The sequence below is a fragment of the Lycium barbarum genome, chromosome 4 (assembly GCF_019175385.1).
Source record: "Lycium barbarum isolate Lr01 chromosome 4, ASM1917538v2, whole genome shotgun sequence".
Taxonomy (NCBI): Eukaryota; Viridiplantae; Streptophyta; class Magnoliopsida; order Solanales; family Solanaceae; genus Lycium; species Lycium barbarum.
In genome coordinates, this window is record NC_083340.1 from 8,980,621 (window position 1) to 9,004,838 (window position 24,218).

A 24,218-nucleotide genomic window follows, 5' to 3' on the forward strand; every position below is an offset into this window, starting at 1 on the left:
TCTAATTCTAGTTGCAGGCTTATCGACTCAAATGAAATCAACTTAGATGGTCCTTTATGGCTCCAGTAGGGACCCTTTCAACGCGTCATCATCTACTACCGTCTTAAATTAAAGCACTGGCTGGCAGTATATGTGTTGTTCATATTCCACCATTTTAAGAATTACAACAATTTTGTGGTCTAACAGGGCATATGAACACCCAAATAAAGGGAATATGGCACAGAGATATTAAAAGATGAGATGAGTAATAACATTACAAGTAAAATCCAGGCAAAATCAAATGTGGTTCTATGCAAATTGTGATGAAAGAAAATTAAGGAGCCAGCAGGGTATTGAGAGATGGTATCTTTTACATGATAGAGCAGTTCTGCTGGCCCTCCAACATCTCTGGGGATCTGCAAGACAAGAAGAAAGATAGAGCTAAATACCAAACAATACAGAATAAAATGGTCATTTTTCTTAATAACCGAGAAATCCCTGAATGCAGTTGGGTAAGGATCGAAATTCTAAACATCAAACAGTTCTCACATTGCATTTTCAAACACTAAATCTTCAGTTGATTCACACATGTGCTGGACAACAGTAAACAGTCTAACCCATGCAACTTATCTCCTCCGTTTTGGTTTTTGGGGGATGGGGGGGCTTAAACTATTAAAAAGAACAACACTGCAGTGCTGCACAGAAAATATCATCATTATTATTGTATATCATCATTCCCAAAACATTGTAAAATACATTTTCCGCATAAGGATTTGGTTGGAGTAGTTTGTCATATCAAATTTGTCTAGATGGGATTTCAATATCCTTTTCTTTTTGCATTGAAAAAGTTTTAATATATGTATCCCCGAGCCGCAAAGTTAACTGCTATAGTTATAATCTTGATCCGTGTCCATTTTAAAAAAAATGATCAAAATGGTACAAACATCAACTTACTGATATCACAAGTTAAAAGTTCAGAGAAAAATACTTTCATACTTCTAAACCACAAGTCCTCAACCTAATAAAGGAAGCAAGCTGCAATAAATTGATGACCAGCGTAAACACAGTCAAACTGTGACATTCTCTGAATACTAAATGATTAGAACGAACATCTACTGGGGGTTCATAAGCTGACTCAAACTAGCTCGGTGTTAAAGCATACTTGAGTTGAGTTTTAAACCACAGACCAAAACTTTGTGCAAACCATGCAGGTGCCGAAAACCTTAAGGGATCGTTTGGTTTGGTTTGAAGACAAGTTATGATGGGATTAGTTATTCTGATATTATTTCTTATTGATTGTTTGGTTTGTTGTATTAAAAGTTTGCATAATTTTTAAGAAAAAGCTGTTTGTTTACAAAAATACCCTCCACCTTACTTAGTAGAAAAGGGGTTTGAGAGACCTCGGGAATATTTTTTTCATTTTTGTTATTTTATCCTGGGATAACTAGTCTGGGATTGTTATTCCACCCTCTGGCAGGTATAACTTATCCCAGTACTATTTTTAATCCTGGGATAACTTATCCCAGGATTAGTGACCAAACAAGGGATATGATGGTACTAAATTCTTATCCCAGGACTATTTTTCCTAATCCATCATACCAAACGACCCCTAACAGACTTATCTCTACAAGTGAAATCAGGAAAAATGATATGATACTCCAAACTTTAACAGCCTTTGAGTTATCAGTATGAAGTTAACTCGATACGAACAAAATCCTGAAAATATAAAAGGACTTACAGCTGTCCAAGAGATGATATATCAAAGTCTGGAGCAAGCTCATGAACAATATCATTTGGCGGTTGGCCACATTCTTGCATTTTCTGCATAAGCTCTACAATTTTGTTGAAGTTGCTAGGTTCACTCTCATAAACTTTGTTCAGATCTCTTATAAGTTCATACTGGTTCTTGTAACGTTCATACTCTTCAGTGCTCAACTTGACTTTGTTGTCCTCCAGCCATTTAGGATATCTTTCTTCAATTTCTTTCATGGGTTCGTGAAGAATTTCCTTTGACAAAAGCTGCTGCATCATGGTCTCTACTATAGACTCCATGTCCTGTGAATCAGAGACAAAATAATTATACATTCACTTCAAGCAAGTGAAAAGCTACAGTATAAGATATGATGCATAATGAGACATGTGAAGGTTCAGAAAGCCTCAGCAATGTCTTCCAAGTGACACTTGCGCAGAAATTCAAATGCAATTCCAAAGCTGTGAAAACCAATAAATGCTACGAGAGAAAGATATACTTGATCCTTCAATGCAGCTTTCAGAACATCCAACTTCATCCAGACTAGCACAACTTAATCCCTAACTTGAACTATGAGAAAAATGTCCCAGCATGCTGTTTCAAGCATCCAACCAGTCCTAAACTTTAATACATGCGTACTATGTTGGCATTTTAGCAGGAGGAAGCAACTAAATGAAGTAAAGCAGCCACGCAAACTAAGCTCAACATTCAAAGCTACAATGGGTTTAAGATAGGACAAGAGATCAATGGCAATCCAGCTAAGCATAGAGATTTTATAGCAAAAGGAAGTGGAACCTATATTATAAAGTCTATTAAAGCGTCACGTTTAGGGATTCACCTGATGAGTCTTTAAAAGGGTAGATATTCTTTGATGCTTAGAATGTTTAGTAAACAGAACAGCGATCAAGTTACTTTAATGCACCAAAGCAATCATTTGATAGGCACAAAAAAAGAAGAAGCTAAATATGATCAACAAGAAAGACAATGAAAATAAAGCAAAATAATTTCTCTGACAATTTATCAACCCACTCTAGTGAAACTAAATAACGAGATACTCCCTCCATCCCATTTTAACAGTTGTTTTAGCTTTTTTCACGTTCATTAAGAAAAACAATAAATAGAAAGTATAATCTACTAAGTTACCCTATTTATTCGATGCTTAGAATTGGGATAAGAGGTCGAGGATTAGAATAGGAGGTTAGTAGGTAGCCGAACATTCTCCTAACTAGTAGCATTAATTAGTAGTCGCGTAGATTCTTTTCTTAAAGGTGTACTACTATCTGTTTCTTCTTTCGCTTTTTATCTTGCTACGTTGTTGCCATATTTTTCTTGATATCATGCTTTAAATCCTTTTTTCTCTCGAGCCGAGGGTCTATCGGAAACAACCTCCCTACCCCACAAAGGTAGGGGTAAGGTCTGTGTACATCCTACCCACCCTAGACCCGACTTGTGGGAATACACTGGGTATGTTGTTGTTGCTTTTTTGAGAATTGAGCAATATTAAAAAAAAAAAAAAAAAAACTACTTCATGTTAAGGGTATAGTTGGAAACAATTGTCCACTTTAGTCTTGAATTCCTAAAGTGACAATTATTATGGGACAATTTATTTGAGTTAAAGCGATAGCTAAAATGGGACGGAGTAGTAAAAAAAACATACAAAAAAATCCACCATCAGGAAAATAAATTCCATAGCCTCCTTGCGAAATCATGAAAAAGGAACTTGCAACAATGGACCGATCTTCATAAAGAAACATATTTTGCAGTCTCCATGTTCAACATAGAAAGTAAAGAACTAACTGCAGTAAACCACACACCATTAACATTGAAGAAACATGAAGACAAGATACCTGAGACCCAGAAAGCTCTTCAAACTGCTTCACCCACTCCTCCATCATTGCATCATTCCCCGTGTTCTCTACACCCGGTCTCGGCCCAGCCACTGATTCCAATCCTTTAACAGCCTCCCTTGTCTGCTCTCTAAGCTTATCAAGAGCTTCAGCTACATGCGAGTCTTTCGACTCAACAGAAGCCTTTTGCTTCCCCTTTTTCTTAGCATTCCTATCGGGCAACGTCATCCCTAGACCTTGAACCCCACCAGGCATAGAAGAACTATCTTTCTTCTCTTCTCCATCTCCACTTCTACAATCAGAAAGCAACCCTCTATAAATTGAGAAATTGACATAAATAGCCGCCCACCAAAATAATAGCCAGCAAATGTATATATTTTTATATTAATGTATAATACACATAAAATATACATTTTTTATACATAGTGTATATTTTTTGTATATTACTGTATAATACACATGAAATATACATTTTTGATACATAATAGTGTATATTTTTTAGTTTATTTGGCTAACAAATGTAATTATCTTTGGCCGACCGGCCAAATGTGGCACTTGTCCTTTGACATTCACAGTTCCAGATTAAACCCCATTAGCTTAAAACACAAGTATAAAGATATATATGCCACAAGAGAAAGCAGAAACCTTTGAGCACCAGAAGTGAGATTGAGGCTCTGAAAATCATCCAAAGCACCTAAAAATGAAAATCAAGAAAAGGGTAACTTTGGGTAATCCAATTCAATACATATATTTCTGATGTATATAACCTATAAACAGTGAAAGATAAGACACTTTTAGATAAATGGAAAAAAGGGTAACTTTGAAGAGCCCAATCCAATTCAGCTACATATATTTCTGATGTATACAACCTATAAACAGTTAAAGATAGAAACTTTTAGATAAATGGAAAAAAGGGCAACTTTGAAGAGCCCAGTTCAATACAGCTACATATATTTCTGATGTATATAACCAAGAAACAGTTAAAGATAGGAACTTTTAGACAAATGGAAAAAAGGGTAACTTGGAAGAGCCCAATTCAATTCAACACATATATTTCTGATGTATACAACCTATAAACAGTTAAAGATAGAAACCTTTAGATAAATGGGGAAAAGGGTAACTTTGAATGACCCAATTCAATTCAGTAACATGTAATTCTAAGGTATGCAATATAGTAACAAATTAATGAATGGAGAAAAGGGTGATGATACTTACTGTCAAGGAGTTGGTCTAAATCATCAGAGTGGTCAGTAGCCATGGATTCCTTTTAGATTCTCTGGTTGGATAAAGATTGTCTATGTTCTTGGTCTTAGTCTATTCACTAAAAATATCTATAAAAATCCAATCTTTATGAATCTTTTTTTGAAGAGAAGATGTGAAAGGGCTACATACAAGGTTGTGTTCAAAGGGACTGTACGGTGACGTTTTGGGGCTTAACAATCGACCTTGGGTTTTACTTTCCCGAGGCCAATTAGGTGGTTGACAACCGTTTTATTATGGTTTATTATCAAAGGGGAAAAAAAAAAAAAAAAACTTTCTATTGGATTGCATTCCCTCCATCTCAGATTATCTATGAGCCTGTTTGGATGGGCTTATTTTAAGCAGCTTATAAGTTGTTTTAGATAAGCTAAGTTAAACTGACCCAATTATTTTTTTGAGCTTATTTTAATCACAAAATGACTTTAAGCTGGCTAGTCAAACACTCAAAAAAACTGAAAACACCTTATGAGCAACTTATAAGCCAATCCAAACGGGCTCTATGTAATTTTAAAAGTAGTTGTCTCGAATGATTTGTCATTTTAGAAGTTTATGACAGAATTAATTTTTTTTTCTCATTTTACTCGTAGTAGTAATTATTTTTGAAGATTACAAACACCTCAGTTGATGAAGTTGACATGTAAATGAGGTAAATATTGTGAAGAAAGATGTATCTTATAATATAAATAAGGGTAAAATAGTCAAAAAATTCTCCTAATTAATGTTTTTTAAGGAACATATAAAACAGAAAAACAACAAATAATTGTGACGGAGTACATGCAAGTACGTAAGACCCAATTTCATTTTGTTCCAAAAGATTATGATGTGTTGCATTTTTCGAGACTCACTATGGCGTGAAATTTCATGATTTTTCCCTAGCAATAAAATTTTTCTGTATGTGCATTAGTTTCTTGTCTGAAGCAAACACTCTACTTCATAAAGATAAAGTTATTCGTACATACTATCCTCTCCAAACCTGCCCCGCTTGTGAGACTACACTCAAATTTTTGTTGTTGTTGTTGTTATGCATTAGTTTCTTAATGGTAAGGATGAATCCTGTAACTTCTAAAATAGTTCAGTGATGATTTTTGCTCACTGTGCTAGTATGAGGATGTAGTTTAAATTTACAGTTAGTTAAGGGAAGTATTTGGCCAAAAACTAGCACCTATTTCTTTCCGTCTCCTACCAAAAACACCCTCCCTCTTTTTGCCTAATTCCTTTCATATCCCTTCCTTTCCAAAAAAATCCCTCCACTCTAATTTCTTCTAAACCTAAAATCAGTCTCTAAGTTCCTTACGTAAAATTTAAGAAGTTGCCTCTATTTGTCAGTTTCCTTCATCTCTGTAAGATTGGAAGAAAATTCCTTTTATTTTTTTAATTGCTTTTCTTCCTTTGGCCTGCATGTGCGAATTTTTTTTTTAAAAAATAAAAAATGGTAGTGTTTTGTATCTACTGCTAGATGTATTGTGTTTATATGAGATTAGGATGATGTGCATACTGTGTAATTGTTCTTTTCTGTTCTAAATAATCAACAATAATTATTTTAAGTGATGAATTGTTTTCTTAACATTTTTTCTGAAGCTATTCTATTACAGAGAAGGTCGGCATATGTTAAACTTATTATAACTATGTTTTTGTTTAAATAAAAGTGTTGTCAAAGGCGCACTTAAGCCCTGAAGTGAGGCACAAAACATGTTGAGCATTTCACCTCGCTTAAGACGCTTTAGTGTCGTCATAAAGGCTCTAAAGCATACTTTTCCTTGTCAATGAGCATAATCCTGAAGAGGTGATTATTTGTATTGTTCGATTTTTTTTTTCATTTGAACCTTTATTCATTAAAGCCCACACTTTATTTGTGCCCCAACAAACCTTAGAGCTTTCTTGCTCTTTTCGCTTCAACAGGGGCGGAGCCAGGATTCCGACGAAGGGTGTTCATATTTTAGGACAGGGGATGTGTGAGCGATAGTTTGCACACCCTTAGCCGCTAGGCTATCCTTCGTTTCTATGTCAAGGTTGTTCATTACTAGTATATATCCACAAAATTCTATATTTAACATAGACATTCGATATTTTTTTCCGACGAAGGGTGTTCATATATGAACACCCTTCAATGGGTGTGGCTCCGCCACTGCGCTTCAATTCTCTTCTCCTTAATAAGTACATTCTAATGCTAATATGCTAGTTTTTATTTAATGACCTAGAGATTTGTTTGGGGCCAACCCTTAGGACCAACCACAATATTTGAAAGTCGGGGAGAATGCGCCCGCCCCATCTGCCCTTCTCCAGTTAAATACCAAGCTTAGTTTGCATGTTGTGCACGGCTTGAACATATGACCTAAATCATAGGTCCCTCAACCTTTTGGCTCTCGAAATAAGTCTTGGAGGCTACTAGTCTTAGCTACTGATACTCTAATTAGTGATTCTTGCCAGTTCGTGCATCCATGTAGCTTGACTAACTCCTACAACCTCACTTTTAATACTCCCTCTCTCCCAATCTATGATACTTTTCGCTTGCCGAGATTCTAGTTGTATAACTTTGACCAATATTTTATAATATATTTTCTCACCAAATTGATATGCAACTTATAGTACCTTTCATGTCGTTTTTAAATATATAAATTTTAATCCTATAATATTGAGTTCATCTAATCCAATTTAGTTTCATAGTTTAGTCAACTTGACTCTTGAAAAGCGAAAAGTATCACATCAATTGGGACGGAGGGAGTAACTATTTTACTTGCATCAGAAAATGTAACAAAGAGTGATAAAACCGGATGCGAGTCAAAAGGGAAAAGGAAAAAGGCTGTCGTCATGGTGGAGGAAAAGGGGAAAGTGAATGATTAGTTTTTTATATGTTTATGCATTTTGTATTTGCCAATGTGCGTGCATTTTGGATATTTTGAAAGTCTACTTGAATACCGCATTTGCTTCATACTATTAATACTCAAACTTAAGTCTAACTTGATTAAGTAATTGTAGATAGTCTATTTGAATGCTTAGTTGATATTATAAGGAGAAGTGATACCTGGAAGAAAAGCTTGGTGATCTTCTTTCCCAAAACACAAGGATTTGCTGACCTCTGTGGCCCTGTGACTCTACTGTATAAAGCAGAGATTCTGTCGAATTGGTGAATGGTTATGATGAAGGAAGCAACTCCTAGAAGAGAGAAAGAAAATTACAACAAGATAAACAAAAATAGCTATAGTAGTATGAGATGTCCACATTGCGCCGGTCCGCTTTCTAAGGAGATGGTAAAACAACTGATTCTTATACTTTTTGGATGTGGTTTTGTTGTACTTCTGAGTGTTAATACCATGAATTATTAGTGTCTCTCTCATTCCATTGCAGGAGACAAGCGAGTGGACGGTTCCACCTCTAATCCGGGACAGCTTTTCTATGGTTTGATATTGATGATTTATGTTAGCACTACTTTGTTTTTCATTCTTGAATGATAAAATCAGGTTCTCCTTTATTTTATGGGACACAATTTGAGTAGACCACTTAATTTGACAAATTAAAGTGCAGACGTGTATTGTAGCACTAGCAGTAAAAAGAAAATTTGAAGTATTCATATATGAGAGTTGGTCATAGGAAACATTGGTATTTGAAGTTGAATTGTAAATAAATTTTAATTCTTGAACATTGAAACATATGAGAGTTATATAAAACAAAATTACCTATGATTATAGAAATATGTCAGTAAATGTTATCTGAATGCCACCCCCATCTAATAACTACTTCCGTAATATTTCAGATTGGTTCTGCAGTTGGTGGTACGACAAGTGCATTCTATGGCTTCAACCATGGTACATAGCAGTGTTTTAACCTTCTTCCTTAGATTCTTTCTGTATTCAAATTCTTGTTGTTAACATGCTCTATGTATTTATATCCCTTTTGGGACGTGAAATATTGTTTATTGATTATGATCTGCTTTATATGGAGCAAAACGGATATTGATGATTCATATAGCCGAGTTCAATTAGTTTGGGATTAAGACTTAGTTGTTGTATAATTTGCTTCATATAACAATCCAACCATGCTGTAACATGACAAAACAATCTCTATGAAAATAAAATGGGGAGAATTCCATGTTATTCACACACTGGTTCCGGAGATTTGTGAGATTATCACCTAATACATTTCTCTCTTAGGGTTCACAATAATATAATTACAACATCTCGTTTTGTTTGCCTAAATTATCTAATGAAAGATGCCAAAGATTTATTCTAGATCACCTAAATGTTCAATCTAAGTTGCAAATATCTCCTTACCTTTTGTGAAATATGCCTAAAAATTTCAGAGTTTGACGATCTATAAATTACATGTCAAAGGAAATCCATATTGTTATTTTGGGAAAAACTTGTAATTGTCTTATTCTTTAATGATAATCCAAGAAACTGGAAAATTCCAAGTTCTGTTCTCTCTTTTAGAAATTGCCTTTGGCATCTCCTAAGCTCCATTTCCAAATTCTAAGGCTTGGACTCTAATTTAGATTTTAGCAGCTGGTTGGCCATCTTTCGTGATTTTAGGATAATTATCTCATCAATTTTTCCTTATTGAAAAACTGCAAATTGATGGAGTGTCGACATTCTCGTGGTGCTGTCCTGTTTAAGAAGTATTTAAAGAAGCTCACATGTTTTAGCTTCATATAAATCCCTCCTATTTTTTGTGGGATTTCACTGGGTTGTTGTTGTTGTTGTTGTTGATGATATAAATCCCTCCTAAGTTGTGGCAACTTTTAATCCTTGCCCGTTAATCATCATTTAGCATGTAGTTCGAAGCTTTTTGAAAATTTGCTGTTAAATTTCTTTTACTGTTGATGTTCTAATCTTCTTAATGTTAAGAACTGTTTACAGTGTACTTATCAACGAATTGGTGACGAACCGCACCACATGCACTAAAAATGTGTAAAAGATGAGCAAAGATCTAGATAGTATGCCCTTGTCAAAAAAAAGATCTAGATAGTATGCTCTTCTTTCTAAATCATTCTTCCTACGTAACAGAAGATGCATTTCTGATTTCTATAGTATTCTCGGGATTATGCATGCCTGTCATGAAAGTGTGTTGTTGAGCCATTGAGCCTTTTTCATCAAGTTCATGTCTGTACTGGAGCCTAAATACTATCTTAATCCTACTTTACATGGTGGAATTTAATTTTTTAATAGTCACTTGCAATTTTGCACATTTTAAATCTGAGACAAAGTTACTGTTTCTCAAAAGAAGATATGTCGAATCTGAGATGATTCATTTATGTACAAATACTGTGCTTATGTTATATGGACCTGGTAATGTGAAAATGTTGTCTGAATGACAATCATATTAATGTTAACCAACGTGTCCTGTCTCTATCTTATTCCTCTTCTTCCTACTTGCAGTGATGCCGATTGTTAAAAGGTGGATTAAAGGGCCTATGTGGTTGCATTTCCTTGTCGGTGTAAGTTAGTTCATTTTTTTCTATTTCCTTATGCTGTGAGATACAAAGGATACCGTATAAGCAGGCTACAAAGAAATTTGTAATAAATTCTGAATACAGCTTATAGATGCTACCATTAAGTGGAATTACAAAATTCTAAAGCACTAGGCTTTTGTTTTGGAGTGCTAATGTGTCTCTTTTGTAAACTCTATTGTCAACACTACCTTTGAGTCGTAAATAATTTACGCAATAGTAAAGCATATCAACATACATGACAAAAGGATACAACTTGCAGTGCTTATTGAAAAGTAAAAATAGAATTTTCTCACTCATTCCTATTCTCTGGTTGTTTTTTCTCTCTTTAGTGCTTATTGAAAAGTAAAAATAGAAATGTCTCACTCATTCCAATTCTCTGGTTGTTTTTTCTATCTCCATTTCTTAGTTTTCTTTTTTATTGGTGGTTTAAATGCTGTTCAGTCACATTTTATTTTGGGTTTATGCAGGCCCCTCCTGTGATTGTTTTCTCATCTGCATGTGCTGGGCTAGCAGGTTCTATTCTATAACAAAAACTTGTTTTTCTTTTACCTATTATCATTTCTTGATTGTGTGCTCTTGACACGAGAATACCTTGAATGTGTTTTCTTATTTTGTTCCATTTGACATTCTTTGCCGTGGTTGAAACCATACAGGTGGTGCTGTTCCAGCATTTGCACAGCTAGCATCTTCTTCTTACCATGCTGCAATCTCATCTTCCTCGTTACCGCCTACAGCCTCACAAGATGAGAACATGAGAAAATCTAGTTTAAACAACTGAGGAGAGATTCTTTTACTATCAGAAATCTTCTGCATTCTGCGGGATCATCTCTTTGTTGGCGACAGTCTGTCCTCTCCTGATTGTTTTACTATGGTTGTGTTTAAGATGTCTGCTTCTGTGTGATAGAAATTAGTCAAAGGTGCGCACAAGTTGGCCGGACATTACGGTTATCAAAAAAAAAGAATGACTGCTTGTGTCTGATGGATTTTTTTTCTTTTGAGAGTATGTGACTTGTCCATGTAATGAGTTGTTTATTTTGTACATTCCAACTTTATTATTTCAGTGATGATAGAAATTTTGCCCTTTAAAGAAGTGTGTCGAGCTCCATTGTACTGCATTCTTATATACTTTGTCTTCTTTCTACACAGTTGTTTGAGAGAGACACAGTGTGATAGTTGTCTCGGAGCTCATACAGGCATGCTCTTTTGTTAATCTTTATGTATTTTGCATTCTATCATGATGTTCAATTTAGGGATTTATCAACACGAATCCTTGTTCCGGTTGACGATTTCACCAGACTTTAAATTCTCTAGAATTAAATCAATACAATCCTAGACCATATGTCTTATCCCATGCCAAGTTGTAGAGATCGACTTCGCACTCACTAGTTATCTGTCTGCTCAACTTTGTCTCAGCGTATACTGATGGCAGAAGAATTGAGAAGAGGACAAGATCACTAAGTAGAATAATTCAAAAATGAGAAAGAGGAAAAGGAAATGTATCATGACAGTTCAAATCCTTTTACTGAGATCATTCTTGAAATATGTTATCCAAGTCAAGAAGAATAACTAAAAGAGATTTAATTATTTCTTGAAGAGCTTATCATGGTTCGAAAATTTTGAATGGACAAAATTTCCAGTTCAATTTGTATTTCAAAGAGATAAATAGAAAATACAACTATTATGGGAGGCATAACAAAGTAAAACTATCTAAGAAGACAACTGTAATTGCTAGAAGAGTAGCTCAAAAATAGATCCATTAATCTTGCTTGTAGATGCCATACAAGTTCTTGTGCATAGATCTGAATATTTTACAAAGTTGTAAGTCCAGCCTTGTTCTTAAGCAACACCATCTGGAACCTCAGTTACAGTCATCTTGCTAGTTAATCCAATTAGCTTTTGAGTCTCCTCATTCATCTTCACATTATCCTTTTTCATCCTCTCTGCAACTATCATTGGCATCTTACCCGCATTCAGATAAGTTCGGAGAAGTGCATTATATATCTCTGTATTCACATATTTAGCATGCCGAAGGGCAACTAGCAACTGTTCTGCCACTTGAATGTTGCCCTGCTCTTCAACTATATGAAACATCTCTTGAACCATCTTTTTATTAGGATCCCATTTTGAAACACTAGTAACAGCTTTTTTGAAAAATCCGAGAACTTTATCCATTTCCTTTTGCTTCAAATAACCCCATGTAAGAAGCTCCCAAGTGGTGTAGCTAGGAGATATGCCTTTCTGCAGCATTCTGTTGTGAAACTCGACAGCCTTTTCCATCTCATTTTTGTTAATGTATGCAGCAAGAAGTAAATTTGAAATCCTAGTATCCTTCGTCACAGAAATAGATTCCCATTCAGTGTACAGTTTCATTGCTTCTCCAAATTCATCCAGTTTCAGTAAAGAAGATATCATACAAGTATATTCTGTATCGTTCAATTTACGGAACATTGACTTCATCTCCTTCCATATTCGGAAAACTTCATCCTTGCTCTCTATATTTGTATGCAAACTAATGAGAGAAGCATATGCAAATCGAACCTTTCTGGAAATCCTTTTCTCCATTTCTCTCAAAGTTGACTTTGCCTTATCCTGAAGTGAGTTTTTAATGTAGATGTTGGTTAATGTGCTAAATGTTATCCAGTCAGGGTCCAATTTTGCCTTCTTTAGCTCAAGGAATGCTTTCTCGGCAGCTTCAACATTATTCTGCGATGCAAAAATTGCCAACTCCAGATTGTATGTGACAATATCAGGAGAGGTATTTTTCTTCAATTCCTCAATCAGGTCTGGAACCTTCTCTAGTTGCCCTTGGGATATGTATAAGGTAAGCATATGATTATAAGGAAGAGGGCAATTCAAGAAACCGCATTCGGACATTTTTTCCATCAAAGACTCAGCTTTAACAGTGTCCTTATGCTGGACATAGGTGTGGAGAAGGGCAGTACAGGTGGTCTGGACCTTCAGTTTATCAGGTAGGTCTTCAAAAAACTTCTCCGCGCTGTTCATACCACGAACTTTTGCAATCAAGTCCAAGTGAACTGCATAGTCACCAGATACTAGTTGGATATCATCTTGTACCCTCATCCATTCACAAACCTGTAAACATAACCCCATCAATACTGGAGATTGCTATGCTATTAAATGTGGAACATGTCTCCTAGCTTTTCAGAAAACTGTGATTTTCTCACAAGGGCTTTTTAGAATACTAAAAGACACTTAATCGGAGCAAGGACAATAATTAATTCTAATAAAGCAAGAACAAAAATTAGAAGAAAGAAATTGCACGTTTGTATTACGCTTTTACAGCATGCTTGCCGTTCTTAACATCAGTCAGTGGCCACAGTTTCTATTAGCAATAATCCAAGAAATTCCAGCAAGCTTGAAGACTGACGCAATTCTCTTTACAAGTGAAAACTCGGTAGCAAATGGGAATACTGTAAAAAGCAGTTAACTTCTAAATCATATAACACCATTTCTTGGATTAGTAACTCCCTTGTTCAGAATCCAATGTGGCACCGTGTACAACGAATTGGAGTTTGAATCCAGCAATTTAACCACATACAATATTTCACTTGAGTATTCAATAAAAGAAATAGACACTTTACAGTTCTTACCCTACCCCATTCATCCTTAAGACATTTTCATGGCAAAATACAGAAGCATGCCGACAAAACAGTCACTTTTCTTGTGCCAAGGGTCTATCGGACACAGCCTCTCTACCCCACAAAGGTAGGGGTAAGGTCTGCATACACCCCACCCTCCCCAGATACCACTTGTGAGAACACACTGGGTATGTTATTGTTGCCCAGAAAACAGTCAGCGAAAAAGTATTCCAGTGCTGTAATATCCTACCACTATAAGCCTAAGAATTAAATCACGAAACAGTTAATGAGAAGGAAGAGAAACCTCAAGGGCATGTTTGTATCGTTTGTGTCTTCGCAACTCCCGGACAATGCGATTGAGCTCATACTTGCGGACAGGGTGTCCTTGTTCCTTCCACTGGCGAATAGCAATGACAGCACTACGCTTTGCATAGACCAAGCTCAAAAGCCTCTTCCCTAGCGTGTCTCTGCCACCAGTACGTGTGACGGTACTAGTGCCGCCTTCTAAATTAGTGGTAGTGCTAGTGCCACCTCCTGACATTGTGGGCTTCACTGCCGTTGCAGCTTCAGTCGATAAAGGGCGAACAGCAGCATAAGATCTCCGAACCAAACGGAGCAACATTTTTATTCTTAGCACGGACACACTTTGTACTGCCTGCTTTAAAAAAAAAAGATCCGACATGAGATAGCCATAAAAAAACAGATATCAAAACAAGGCTCATCTAGAAAACATCATTTTCAGATATTTGAGTCTAACAGTCTTTGCAACAACAAATTACACATCAAATGTACTTTACCCATTTTTGTTTTTTATACAGGCTAACTTGCTTGCACTTCCACTATTTCACAAGCCGGTACCCAATAACTTTGTCCACCAAGGCTTAGGCAAATGGGAAGAAATCACCTAGTGTTATTTGTTTTTGCTGGATTTTGAACCTGAGACCTCATGATTCTCCTCCCACTTAAATGTACTTCACCACATAGTCTAAAACAACAGCCCGGAATAATAGTAAATGTACTTTCACACCTTATATTGATCCCTTTCAATTTAAATTTTTAACACTAAAATCCATGACCTTAACCACTGTTTCTCAATTTAGCTACACATTTCCCAATGATCCCAGCTTAAACACAAAAAGCAAACTGTGTTAACATTTTTCCTTATTCTAAGCATTTCTCTTCCAGAAAAAATACACCAATTCCCTTTTTTTTTTTTTTTTCTGGATTATCGCCGATTTGCCCTTGTAATCAATAAAAACATGATTTTTATTTTTAGACACCAAATGAACTTTCATTTCTTCAGTAAACCAGCAACAATCAGAGTTTTTAATGCATTTAAGTAACAACCACAAATACATGCTATAAATTTGAACTGAATTAAAGAACTTAGGCTTATTAAGGAATTAAAAACTGACAAATAATCAGAAGAAAAACACACCTATTGTGCGTGTGATTGGCAGGTCAATTTACTCGCCAGTGAGAGAGTTAGGGTTTAGGGTTTAACACTTGAAGCTCTGGGTGTTTATTTCGGGTTATCCACTTGGCCCATCAAATAACAAATTTTATCCGAAGCATTAATTAATAATTAAAAAAGTTAAGTATTAAGCAGATGACTCCTACAAATTTTAAATATAGACCCAAAACTCAATAAAATTTTCAGATGAAAATGTGTTTCTTTTACTAATTAGAATTATCAATAAAATAGTATTTGAGAGTCGAAAAATATATCTAAAATATATATATGAGCTTAACAAATTTTGACTTAGGAAAATGAAAAAACAAGGAGATTAAGATAGTTAAACAATACTTGTGTACGGTGAGAACTTGTGAAAAGTTCTCTCTGATTCTGTAAAGGTCCGCTCGGTAACGTGATGTGAACTGGAAATTTACACAGCTAGATAACAATTTGAATGATCCTAAAGAGGGGGAATTGATCCCTCTTGAACAGATTCACTCTAGAGCAATTGGAAAAATAGGAAGAGAATGAGAATAGACTAGAATTGAGTTATTCTTTCATTGATCATCCAAAACATGCCTTACACAATGGAGAAGTAGATCTATATAGTTGAGTTAGGTAGCAAATGCAGTTACAGACTTGTAACTGTTTTTTGGATCTGTAACTAACTACTTCTAACTGATTTTCTGGACTTCTAACTGATTCTAACTGACTGGACTTCTAACTGATTCTAACTGATTTGTCCAGCTAAGCTACATCCATTAGTTCTAACTGTTTTAACTGATTTGTCCAGCTAAGCTAATTACACTACTACAATTTGAGCTCATAACAATACCCTCCCCTTCAAGCATCCTTGTCCTCAAGGATGAAAATGAGGAAACCTCTTGGTGAAATCCTGGAGATCCTCCCATGCACTGTCCTCTTCAGCACAGTTCAACCACTGCACCAATACTTGAGTGATTGCCCTTCCCCTCTTTTGAGCCAATCTCCTGTCAAGAATAGCTGCAGGGGTCAGCAAAATGTGACCAGAGTCTGAGTGAACCTCTAGTAGTGTGGTAGATGCCATGTAGGAGCCTATCTTCTTCTTGAGCTGAGAGACATGGAAGGTTGGGTGAATTTTTGACCCCCTAAGTAGAGCCAAGGTATAGGCAACAGGTCCTACTGCAGCAGTAACCTGGAAAGGGCCAAAGAACTTAGATGACAGCTTCTGGAAGGAGTGATCTTTGAGAGAGAGTTGCCTGTAAGGCTGCAACTTTACAAAGACCCAATCACCAATCTCAAAAGACCTCTCAGTCCTGTGCTTGTCAGCCTGCATCTTCATCCTGTTTTGAGCCTGGGCCAAGTGAAATTTGAGTTTCCTGAGGGTAGCTTCCCTTGCCCGTAGACTTCTATCAACCATGTCCAGCTGAGAGTCCAAAGGGAGGTAGGGTAGTAAGGGGGGGTGGTTTTTGACCATAAACTGCTTCATAAGGGGACATGTTAATAGCAGAGTGATGGGAAGTGTTATACCAATACTCAGCAAGGCCTAACCAGCTAGGCCACTCCTTGGGTTTATCAAAAGTCATGCACCTCAAATAACTCTCCAAACACCTGTTCACCACCTCAGTTTGGCCATCAGTTTGAGGGTGGTAGGCACTGGATGTGAGCAAGGAAACCTTCTGTAATTTGAATAACTCCTTCCAAAATTTGCTGATAAAAACAGGATCTCTATCGGAGACAATAGTCTTAGGCATACCATGAAGTTTGAATACACCATCCATGAAAAGTTGTGCAACATCCAATGCAGTATATGGATGTTTAAGAGCCAAAAAGTGTGCTGCTTTGCTGAGTCTGTCTACCACCACATAGATAGCCTCTTTACCAGCAGCTTTAGGTAACCCTTCTATGAAGTCCATGGAAATATCTTGCCACACCCTTTCAGGGATTGGCAAGGGCTGTAGCAAGCCAGGATATGGAACATTCTCCCCCTTGCACCTTTGGCAAGTGTCGCATTCTCTCACAAATGTGTACACATCCTGCTTCATCTTTTTCCAGTAGAACTCATGTTTGAGTCTATGTAGGGTGGCAGAAATGCCAAAATGACCACCAGAAGCACTTGCATGAAAATGCAGCAACAATTTCTTCCTCAAGGTAGCATCCAACCCAACCATCATCTTGCCCTTCCTGCTGAGCACACCAGCAGTGAACTGATAGTAAGGTTTGTGAGGTGCATTAGATTGTATGTCATGAATCAGTTTCTGAAGTTTGGGATCCTGATACCAAGATTGCTTAACCTCATCTATTAAAGGAAATTGCACACCTGAGATGCTGAATAGTTGAACCTCCTCAGGTTGCCTTGATAAGGCATCTGCAGCCACATTCTCCTTACCTTTCTTATACATGATAGAGTAGTCATACCCAAGTAGTTTGATCAACCATTTTTGTTGGCTTGGTGTGGATATTCTCTGCTCAAGTAAATACTTGAGACTATGGTGGTCAGTCCTGATAGTAAAGTGCCTACCAAGCAAATAGGACCTCCACCTTTGAACAGCAGTAACCAAGGCCAGCAGCTCTCTTTCATAGACAGAAAGTGCCATGTTTCTGTTAGACAACCCTTTGCTAAAGTAAGCAATTGGTTTATGGTCTTGTGCCAGTACAGCACCAATGCCATGACCTGATGCATCAGTTTCAATTGTGAATTCCTTAGAGAAATCAGGGAGAGTAAGCACAGGTGCAGATGTGAGTGCCCTTTTAAGCTTCTCAAAGGCAATAGTGGCCTCCTGATTCCAGTGAAAGTTGGCCTTCTTGAGCAAATCATGTAAGGGCCTAGCAATGACTCCATATCCTTGGATAAACCTCCTATAGTAACCAGTTAATCCTAAGAATCCCCTAAGTCCCTTTAGTGTTTTTGGTTCAGGCCATTGGGACACAGCATCTAGTTTGTGCTGATCCATTGCCACTACTCCCTCAGAAATCACATGACCTAAGTAGTCAATCTTAAGAACTCCAAAGTCACATTTGCTCTTCTTCACAAACAAAACATTGCTTCTTAGGATTTTGAATGTCTCTTCCAAATGCAACAAGTGATCAGACCAAGTGGAGCTATAGATAAGTATATCATCAAAAAACACAAGAATGAATTTTGTGAGGTAGGGGTGGAAAATTTGGTTCATCAGGCTTTGAAAGGTAGATGGGGCATTTGTAAGGCCAAAAGGCATGACTATGAATTCATAGTGACCATGGTGTGTTCTAAAGGTTGTTTTAGGGATATCAGGCTCAAACATTCTGATCTGGTGATAACCAGATCTGAGGTCAAGTTTTGAAAAGAATCTAGCTCCATATAGCTCATCTAATAATTCCTCAATAACTGGTATTGGGAATTTGTCCTTTACTGTGAATTTTTTCAACTCTCTATAATCTACACACATCCTCCATGATCCATCTTTTTTCTTCACCGTGACAATAGGTGAAGAATAAGGGCTAGTACTGTTTCTGATTACCCCAGAACTTATCATTTCATCAATCATTTTTTCAATTTCATTCTTTTGGACAGCAGGATATCTATAAGGCCTTATATTGATTGGAGAAGTACCTTCCTTGAGGATGATCTTATGGTCATGCCCTCTAGCCGGAGGCAGTTCAGTTGGAGTTTCAAACAAGTCTGAATACTTGTCCAAAACATTTGTCAAGTCCTGCTGTTGTGCTTCTGCAACATCTTCGCCTTCCATGGCACATAGACTGATTCCATCCCCTTGTCCTTCTTCAATAAGCATTCCTACTGAGATCATGCAGAGTTCAGCAGGTTGAGCAAGCAGTTTGTGCATTTGTCCTGCTGGAATCATTTTGGTTGCAGGTGGTTGTGCTCCTCTTAGTGAAACTTTCCTTCCATTCATGCAAAATTCCATTTTGAGTTTCTTGAAGTTCCACATGATATCCCCTAGTGTGATCAGCCATTGAATTCCAAGGACCATATTGCACCCACCAATGGGTAGTATTAGCATATCAGATTCAAAGCAAACACCTTGCATTTTCCATTCTACCTTTTTGCACACATATGAACTTGGGGCTTTACTACCATCAGCTATGGACACATTAAAAGGGGTTATAGCTGTCAGACTGCACCCCAGCCTTTTAGCCGTGTTGTAGTCTAGGAAGTTATGAGTGCTTCCAGTGTCAATCAAGACTTTAATGGCTTTTCCCCTTACAGATACTGTTACCCTCATGGTTCTAAAATCATGAGTACCAGTCATGGCATGCATGGATACATGAGGTAAGATAGAACCCTCAGAGTTTGTTTCTAATCCTTGAGCCATGACAGCCAATAAGTCACCTGGATCCATCATCACCTCATCTCCTCTTTCATTTGATTCCTCATAATCCTCCACTTCCATTGAGAATAACTGTCTCTTCTTCTTGCATATATGGCCAAATGAGTATTTCTCATCACAGTTGTAACACAGACCTTTACTCCTCCTTTCTTCCATCTCAGCAGGAGTAAGTAGTTTTGGATTTCTAAAAGCTGGTTTGGGATTGTTGGTACTGTTAGTGTTTTGGGTAGTGGTGTGTATTGGTCTAGGGACATGGGTTGATTTAGGAGGGTTATATGGCTTGGAGTAAGGTTGATTATGAGGTTGAAAAGATGGTGTAAATCTAGTGGTATTTCTGGAGGTTGACAGATTAAAATTTTGGAAGAAAACTTGTTGTTGAATGTCTAGTGTCTGTTCTTGGATCCTTGCCAAGCTAATGGCCTTAGCCAAACTCCTTGGCCCTAACATCTTAACTGTCATCCCAATTTCAGGTTTCAACCCTCTCACAAAGCAACTAACTATATAATCTTCAGAAAGATCAACTCTAGTAAGTAATTCATCAAAGATATCAACATACTCCTGAACAGAATTTACTTGCCTTAAATCCTTGAAGTCTCCCATGGGATCATCAAAAAGTTCAGTACCAAACCTATAGTACAGGCACTTGATGTACTCTCCCCATCTTGGCTAATCCCTTGTTAGCCTTTGTTTCATATATGCTTGATGCCACTGTAATGCCTTGCCTTCCAACCTACAGGAAGCAATCTTTACCTTTGCATCATCAGGAATTTCACTTACTTCAAAGAACTGCTCACACTTGTATAACCATTCTTTCAACTTAGTGCCATCAAAACTTGGGAATTCCATCTGGTATCTATGGTTTGTGAGTTGATCTCTAAGTCCAGCTTGCCCTCTATACTCAGCCTCATTGATTTCCACATGAGGTCTTCTGTTTGCTCTATAGTTGTCTTCCTCCTGTACTCCATTCCTATCTACTTCAATTTGAGCTGGGCCATTTCTGTTTCCCACTAACAACTTCTTGATTTCCTCCATTGTTTGTGCCATCTTAGTGTCTACAGCTTGTTGAATTTCTGCAACAGAACTGACAACTCCTTCTATTGAACCTTTCAAAGAATCAACTTCCCTTCTCAGTTCTTGCATTCGAGTGTTATGGTCTCCCATTTTACAGGTCAGAAGATCGAGGCTCTGATACCAATTATGTGAACTGGAAATTTACACAGCTAGATAACAATTTGAATGATCCTAAAGAGGGGGAATTAATCCCTCTTGAACAGATTCACTCTAGAGCAATTGGAAAAATAGGAAGAGAATGAGAATAGACTAGAATTGAGTTATTCTTTCATTGATCATCCAAAACATGCCTTACACAATGGAGAAGTAGATCTATATAGTTGAGTTAGGTAGCAAATGCAGTTACAGACTTGTAACTGTTTTTTGGATCTGTAACTAACTACTTCTAACTAATTTTCTGGACTTCTAACTGATTCTAACTGACTGGACTTCTAACTGATTTGTCCAGCTAAGTTACATCCATTAGTTCTAACTGTTTTAACTGATTTGTCCAGCTAAGCTAATTACACTACTACAATTTGAGCTCATAACATAACGGTTCGTAAAAGAGAACCTTAGATAGTGTCCGTTTTAGTTAGTCAGTGACGTTGCTCCCGAGGCATCTTCGAGGGGATAAGTCCAAATCAACCGAAGGTTATCTTCTACTGATTCTTCGCCGAGGATCACACCATCAACAGACATGTCCGATAAAATCGAAACCATTCCACCCACGTGGGGGTTTGTGTCTCCTAGTTCTAGTAGGGCACTAACACTATATAAATGCATGTATCCGCCCCATTAGAGGGCATCAGAATCTTTATCAAAAATATCACTTGCTAAGAGAAAAGCTCATCTTCGTTTTTAAGCCATTTAAGCCAGTTTACTATTTAAGTTTAATCTTCATTCAAGCTTTTTATCATCCCGTTGTTGTTCGTTTTAACGGTCCGAGGAAGGAATTGCTCTAATCGGACCCATTAGACACCGTCCGAACAAGGAGCTTCTCCTCGTTGGACCCGCCGTTCCACACGGGCTATCCCATTTTATTTTCCGTTGATTCTATACTGTTAGCTCGTTAATTTTAGTTTCGTTACTAAGGTTGGTCACAGATCTTTTAAACCGCGTACAAATTCAATTGTTGCATTCTTTTTAGGGTAAACAATACTCGTAGTTGCTAAGAATTAAGTGATATATAGGTTAGAATCAAACATTTAAATAAGCAAAAATGAATCATCTGTGATATTCATATTATGTTTTAAGCAAGGATCACAAATGTGTCAAGATTTATTTTGAAAGAAAATTTTGTGTAACATTTTAAATTTATCTCCGGAGATAAATATATTTATATGTTTGAATGGTTTTTTTTTTTAATTTTGTTCAACACCAACTAAACAAACCAAACGAACAAACATAATACCTGCATTTTTTTACTCTTAAATCTCTTTTGCAACATGAAGGGTGCGCTTTTTTTCAAAACTATGAAGAGAGATTTACATTCTTAAAAGTATACTTAAGTTTTAGTTCCTCTTTTGTTTATGATTTCCACCTCTTGTTGTAAATATAGCAGTTGGATTCATGTGTTCATTCATCATCTGACTTGTTCCTGACACAGTCTTTTGGCTCTCATCTTGATTTAATCATTGCATAGGCCTGATTCACACTAGGAACTTGTTGCATCATCAAGATCTGACTCCTAGCTGGCTATAGCTATCACTAAGTCCCATTAAAAATTGCAACAATCTTTGATACTGTAGATGCTCAACAAACTCTCTGAATCTAGGACAATCACAGGAAGGTGGGGGCATAATTGAGCCATATTCATCCCATAGGCCCTTAAGCCTAAAGCCTAAAACAATTTCTATTATATATAAATGTGGTAAAGGGACGAACACAGCTTCCCATGATTGTATCATGGGCTTTAAAAATTGTACACGCAATGAATGTTTATACCATAAGTTATATAAATTGTACAGTTTAACTAGCTACTTTTTTATCTCACGTGGACATATGTCATAGTGTTGAATATTTATTCTATCCTCATGTATACACGTATGCACCTCAAATTTAATTCCCTGACACACACTTTTACTTGTTCGTAAATGAAGTACTTAACATTACTTTTTTGACATATGTGCTGAATATTTATTCTATCCTCGTGTATACACGTATGCACCTCAAATTTAATTCTCCGGCACATTTATTTCCTCCGTGCACTTTTACTTGTTCGTAAATGAAGTACTCAACATTACTTTTTTAATATTCATTCTCTCCTCATGTATACACATATGTCACTTCAATTTTAATCCTCTGACACGTATCTATTTCCTCCGTGCATTTTTACTTGTTCATAAATAAAGTACTTAACATAAAAATTGTACACGCAATGAATGTTTGCACCAAAAGCTATATAAATTGTACACTTTAACCAACTACTTTTTTATCCATGTGGACATATGTCATAGTACTGAATATTTATTCTATCCTCGTGTATACACGTATGCACTTCAAATTTAATTCTTCGATACATATTTATTTCATAAATGAAGTACTAAACATTACTTTTTGAATATTTATTCTCTCCTCATGTATACACATATGCAATTCAATTTTAATTCTCTAACACATATTTATTTCCTCCATGCACTTTTACTTGTTCATAAATGAAGTACTTAACATTACTAAAATATATATATATATATATATATATATGTCCAAATTTCTTGTTCATTTATAAAATCAAGATACAACAACAACAACAACAACAACAACATACCCAGTTAATCCCACAACGTGGGGTCTGGGGAGGGTAGAGTGTACGCAGACCTTACCCCCACCTTAGGTAGGGAGGCTGTTTCCGGAAGACCCTCGGCTCAAGAGAAAGCATAAGAAAGGTCAGATACGGGCAAACACATCAAAGCAGTTATGAAAATGAAAACAGTGAAAGTAAATTAGCCATTATAAACCATTATAAACCAACAGATACTGGCAGAAATCAAGAGACAAGAAACTATAGAGCAACATAGCTACTCGTAAGAAAGGATAAACGCAACTACTTACTAGCCTTCTACCCTAATATGAGTCCTTCATACCCTCCTATCTAAGGTCATGTCCTCGGTAAGCAGGAAATGCGCCATGTCCTGTCTAATCACTTCCCCCCAATACTTCTTCGGTCTACCTGTACCTCTTCTGAAACCGTCATTGGCCAACCTCTCGCACTTCCGCACTGGGGCATTTGCATCTCTCCGCATCACATGCCCAAACCATCTCAGCCTCGCTTCCCGTATCTTGCCTTCCACTGAGGCTACCCCAACCTTGTCTCGGATGACTTCATTCCTAATCCTATCGCTCCTAGTGTGCCCACACATCCATCGCAGCATTCTCATGTCCGCCACTTTCATCTTCTGAACATGAGATTTCTTGATTGGCCAACACTCCGCCCCATACAACATAGTCGGTCTAACGACCACTTTGTAGAACTTGCCTTTAAGTTTATAAAATCAAGATAAAATTAATTAAATCTTTCTCAT

At 36.8% G+C, this 24,218-nt stretch overlaps 3 protein-coding genes across 10 annotated transcripts; 1 reads left to right on the top strand and 2 right to left on the bottom strand.

Annotated features, from left to right (window-relative positions):
- Positions 1-103: 103 nt before the first annotated feature.
- Positions 104-5,059, bottom strand: LOC132635113 (peroxisome biogenesis protein 19-2-like). 2 transcript variants are annotated; one of them, XM_060351348.1, is made up of 5 exons: positions 4,792-5,059; positions 4,222-4,270; positions 3,577-3,889; positions 1,718-2,034; positions 104-395 (listed from the first exon to the last, which is right to left on the bottom strand). In XM_060351348.1, exons 1-5 carry the CDS (start codon positions 4,832-4,834, stop codon positions 350-352), a joined length of 768 nt encoding a protein of 255 aa, XP_060207331.1. In that variant the 5' UTR covers positions 4,835-5,059; the 3' UTR covers positions 104-349. The 2 variants fall into 2 exon arrangements, with proteins under 2 accessions (XP_060207331.1, XP_060207332.1); XM_060351349.1 differs by having other exon boundaries at positions 3,577-3,868; positions 4,792-5,057.
- A 960-nt stretch (positions 5,060-6,019) lies between these two features.
- Positions 6,020-11,372, top strand: LOC132635115 (uncharacterized). 5 transcript variants are annotated; one of them, XM_060351350.1, is made up of 7 exons: positions 6,020-6,176; positions 7,813-8,084; positions 8,182-8,232; positions 8,588-8,639; positions 10,209-10,267; positions 10,750-10,795; positions 10,936-11,372. In XM_060351350.1, exons 2-7 carry the CDS (start codon positions 7,965-7,967, stop codon positions 11,058-11,060), a joined length of 453 nt encoding a protein of 150 aa, XP_060207333.1. In that variant the 5' UTR covers positions 6,020-6,176; positions 7,813-7,964; the 3' UTR covers positions 11,061-11,372. The 5 variants fall into 5 exon arrangements, with proteins under 5 accessions (XP_060207333.1, XP_060207337.1, XP_060207336.1 ...); XM_060351354.1 differs by having other exon boundaries at positions 6,034-6,176; positions 7,945-8,084; XM_060351353.1 differs by having other exon boundaries at positions 6,038-6,176; positions 7,834-8,084.
- Positions 11,373-11,845: 473 nt separating this feature from the next.
- LOC132635116 (pentatricopeptide repeat-containing protein At4g02820, mitochondrial) lies at positions 11,846-15,812 on the bottom strand. 3 transcript variants are annotated; one of them, XM_060351356.1, is made up of 3 exons: positions 15,689-15,812; positions 14,186-14,536; positions 11,846-13,375 (listed from the first exon to the last, which is right to left on the bottom strand). In XM_060351356.1, exons 2-3 carry the CDS (start codon positions 14,501-14,503, stop codon positions 12,119-12,121), a joined length of 1,575 nt encoding a protein of 524 aa, XP_060207339.1. In that variant the 5' UTR covers positions 14,504-14,536; positions 15,689-15,812; the 3' UTR covers positions 11,846-12,118. The 3 variants fall into 3 exon arrangements, with proteins under 3 accessions (XP_060207339.1, XP_060207338.1, XP_060207340.1); XM_060351355.1 differs by lacking the exon at positions 15,689-15,812 and adding an exon at positions 15,320-15,472; XM_060351357.1 differs by lacking the exon at positions 15,689-15,812 and adding an exon at positions 14,679-15,260.
- Between the last annotated feature and the right edge of the window lie 8,406 nt (positions 15,813-24,218).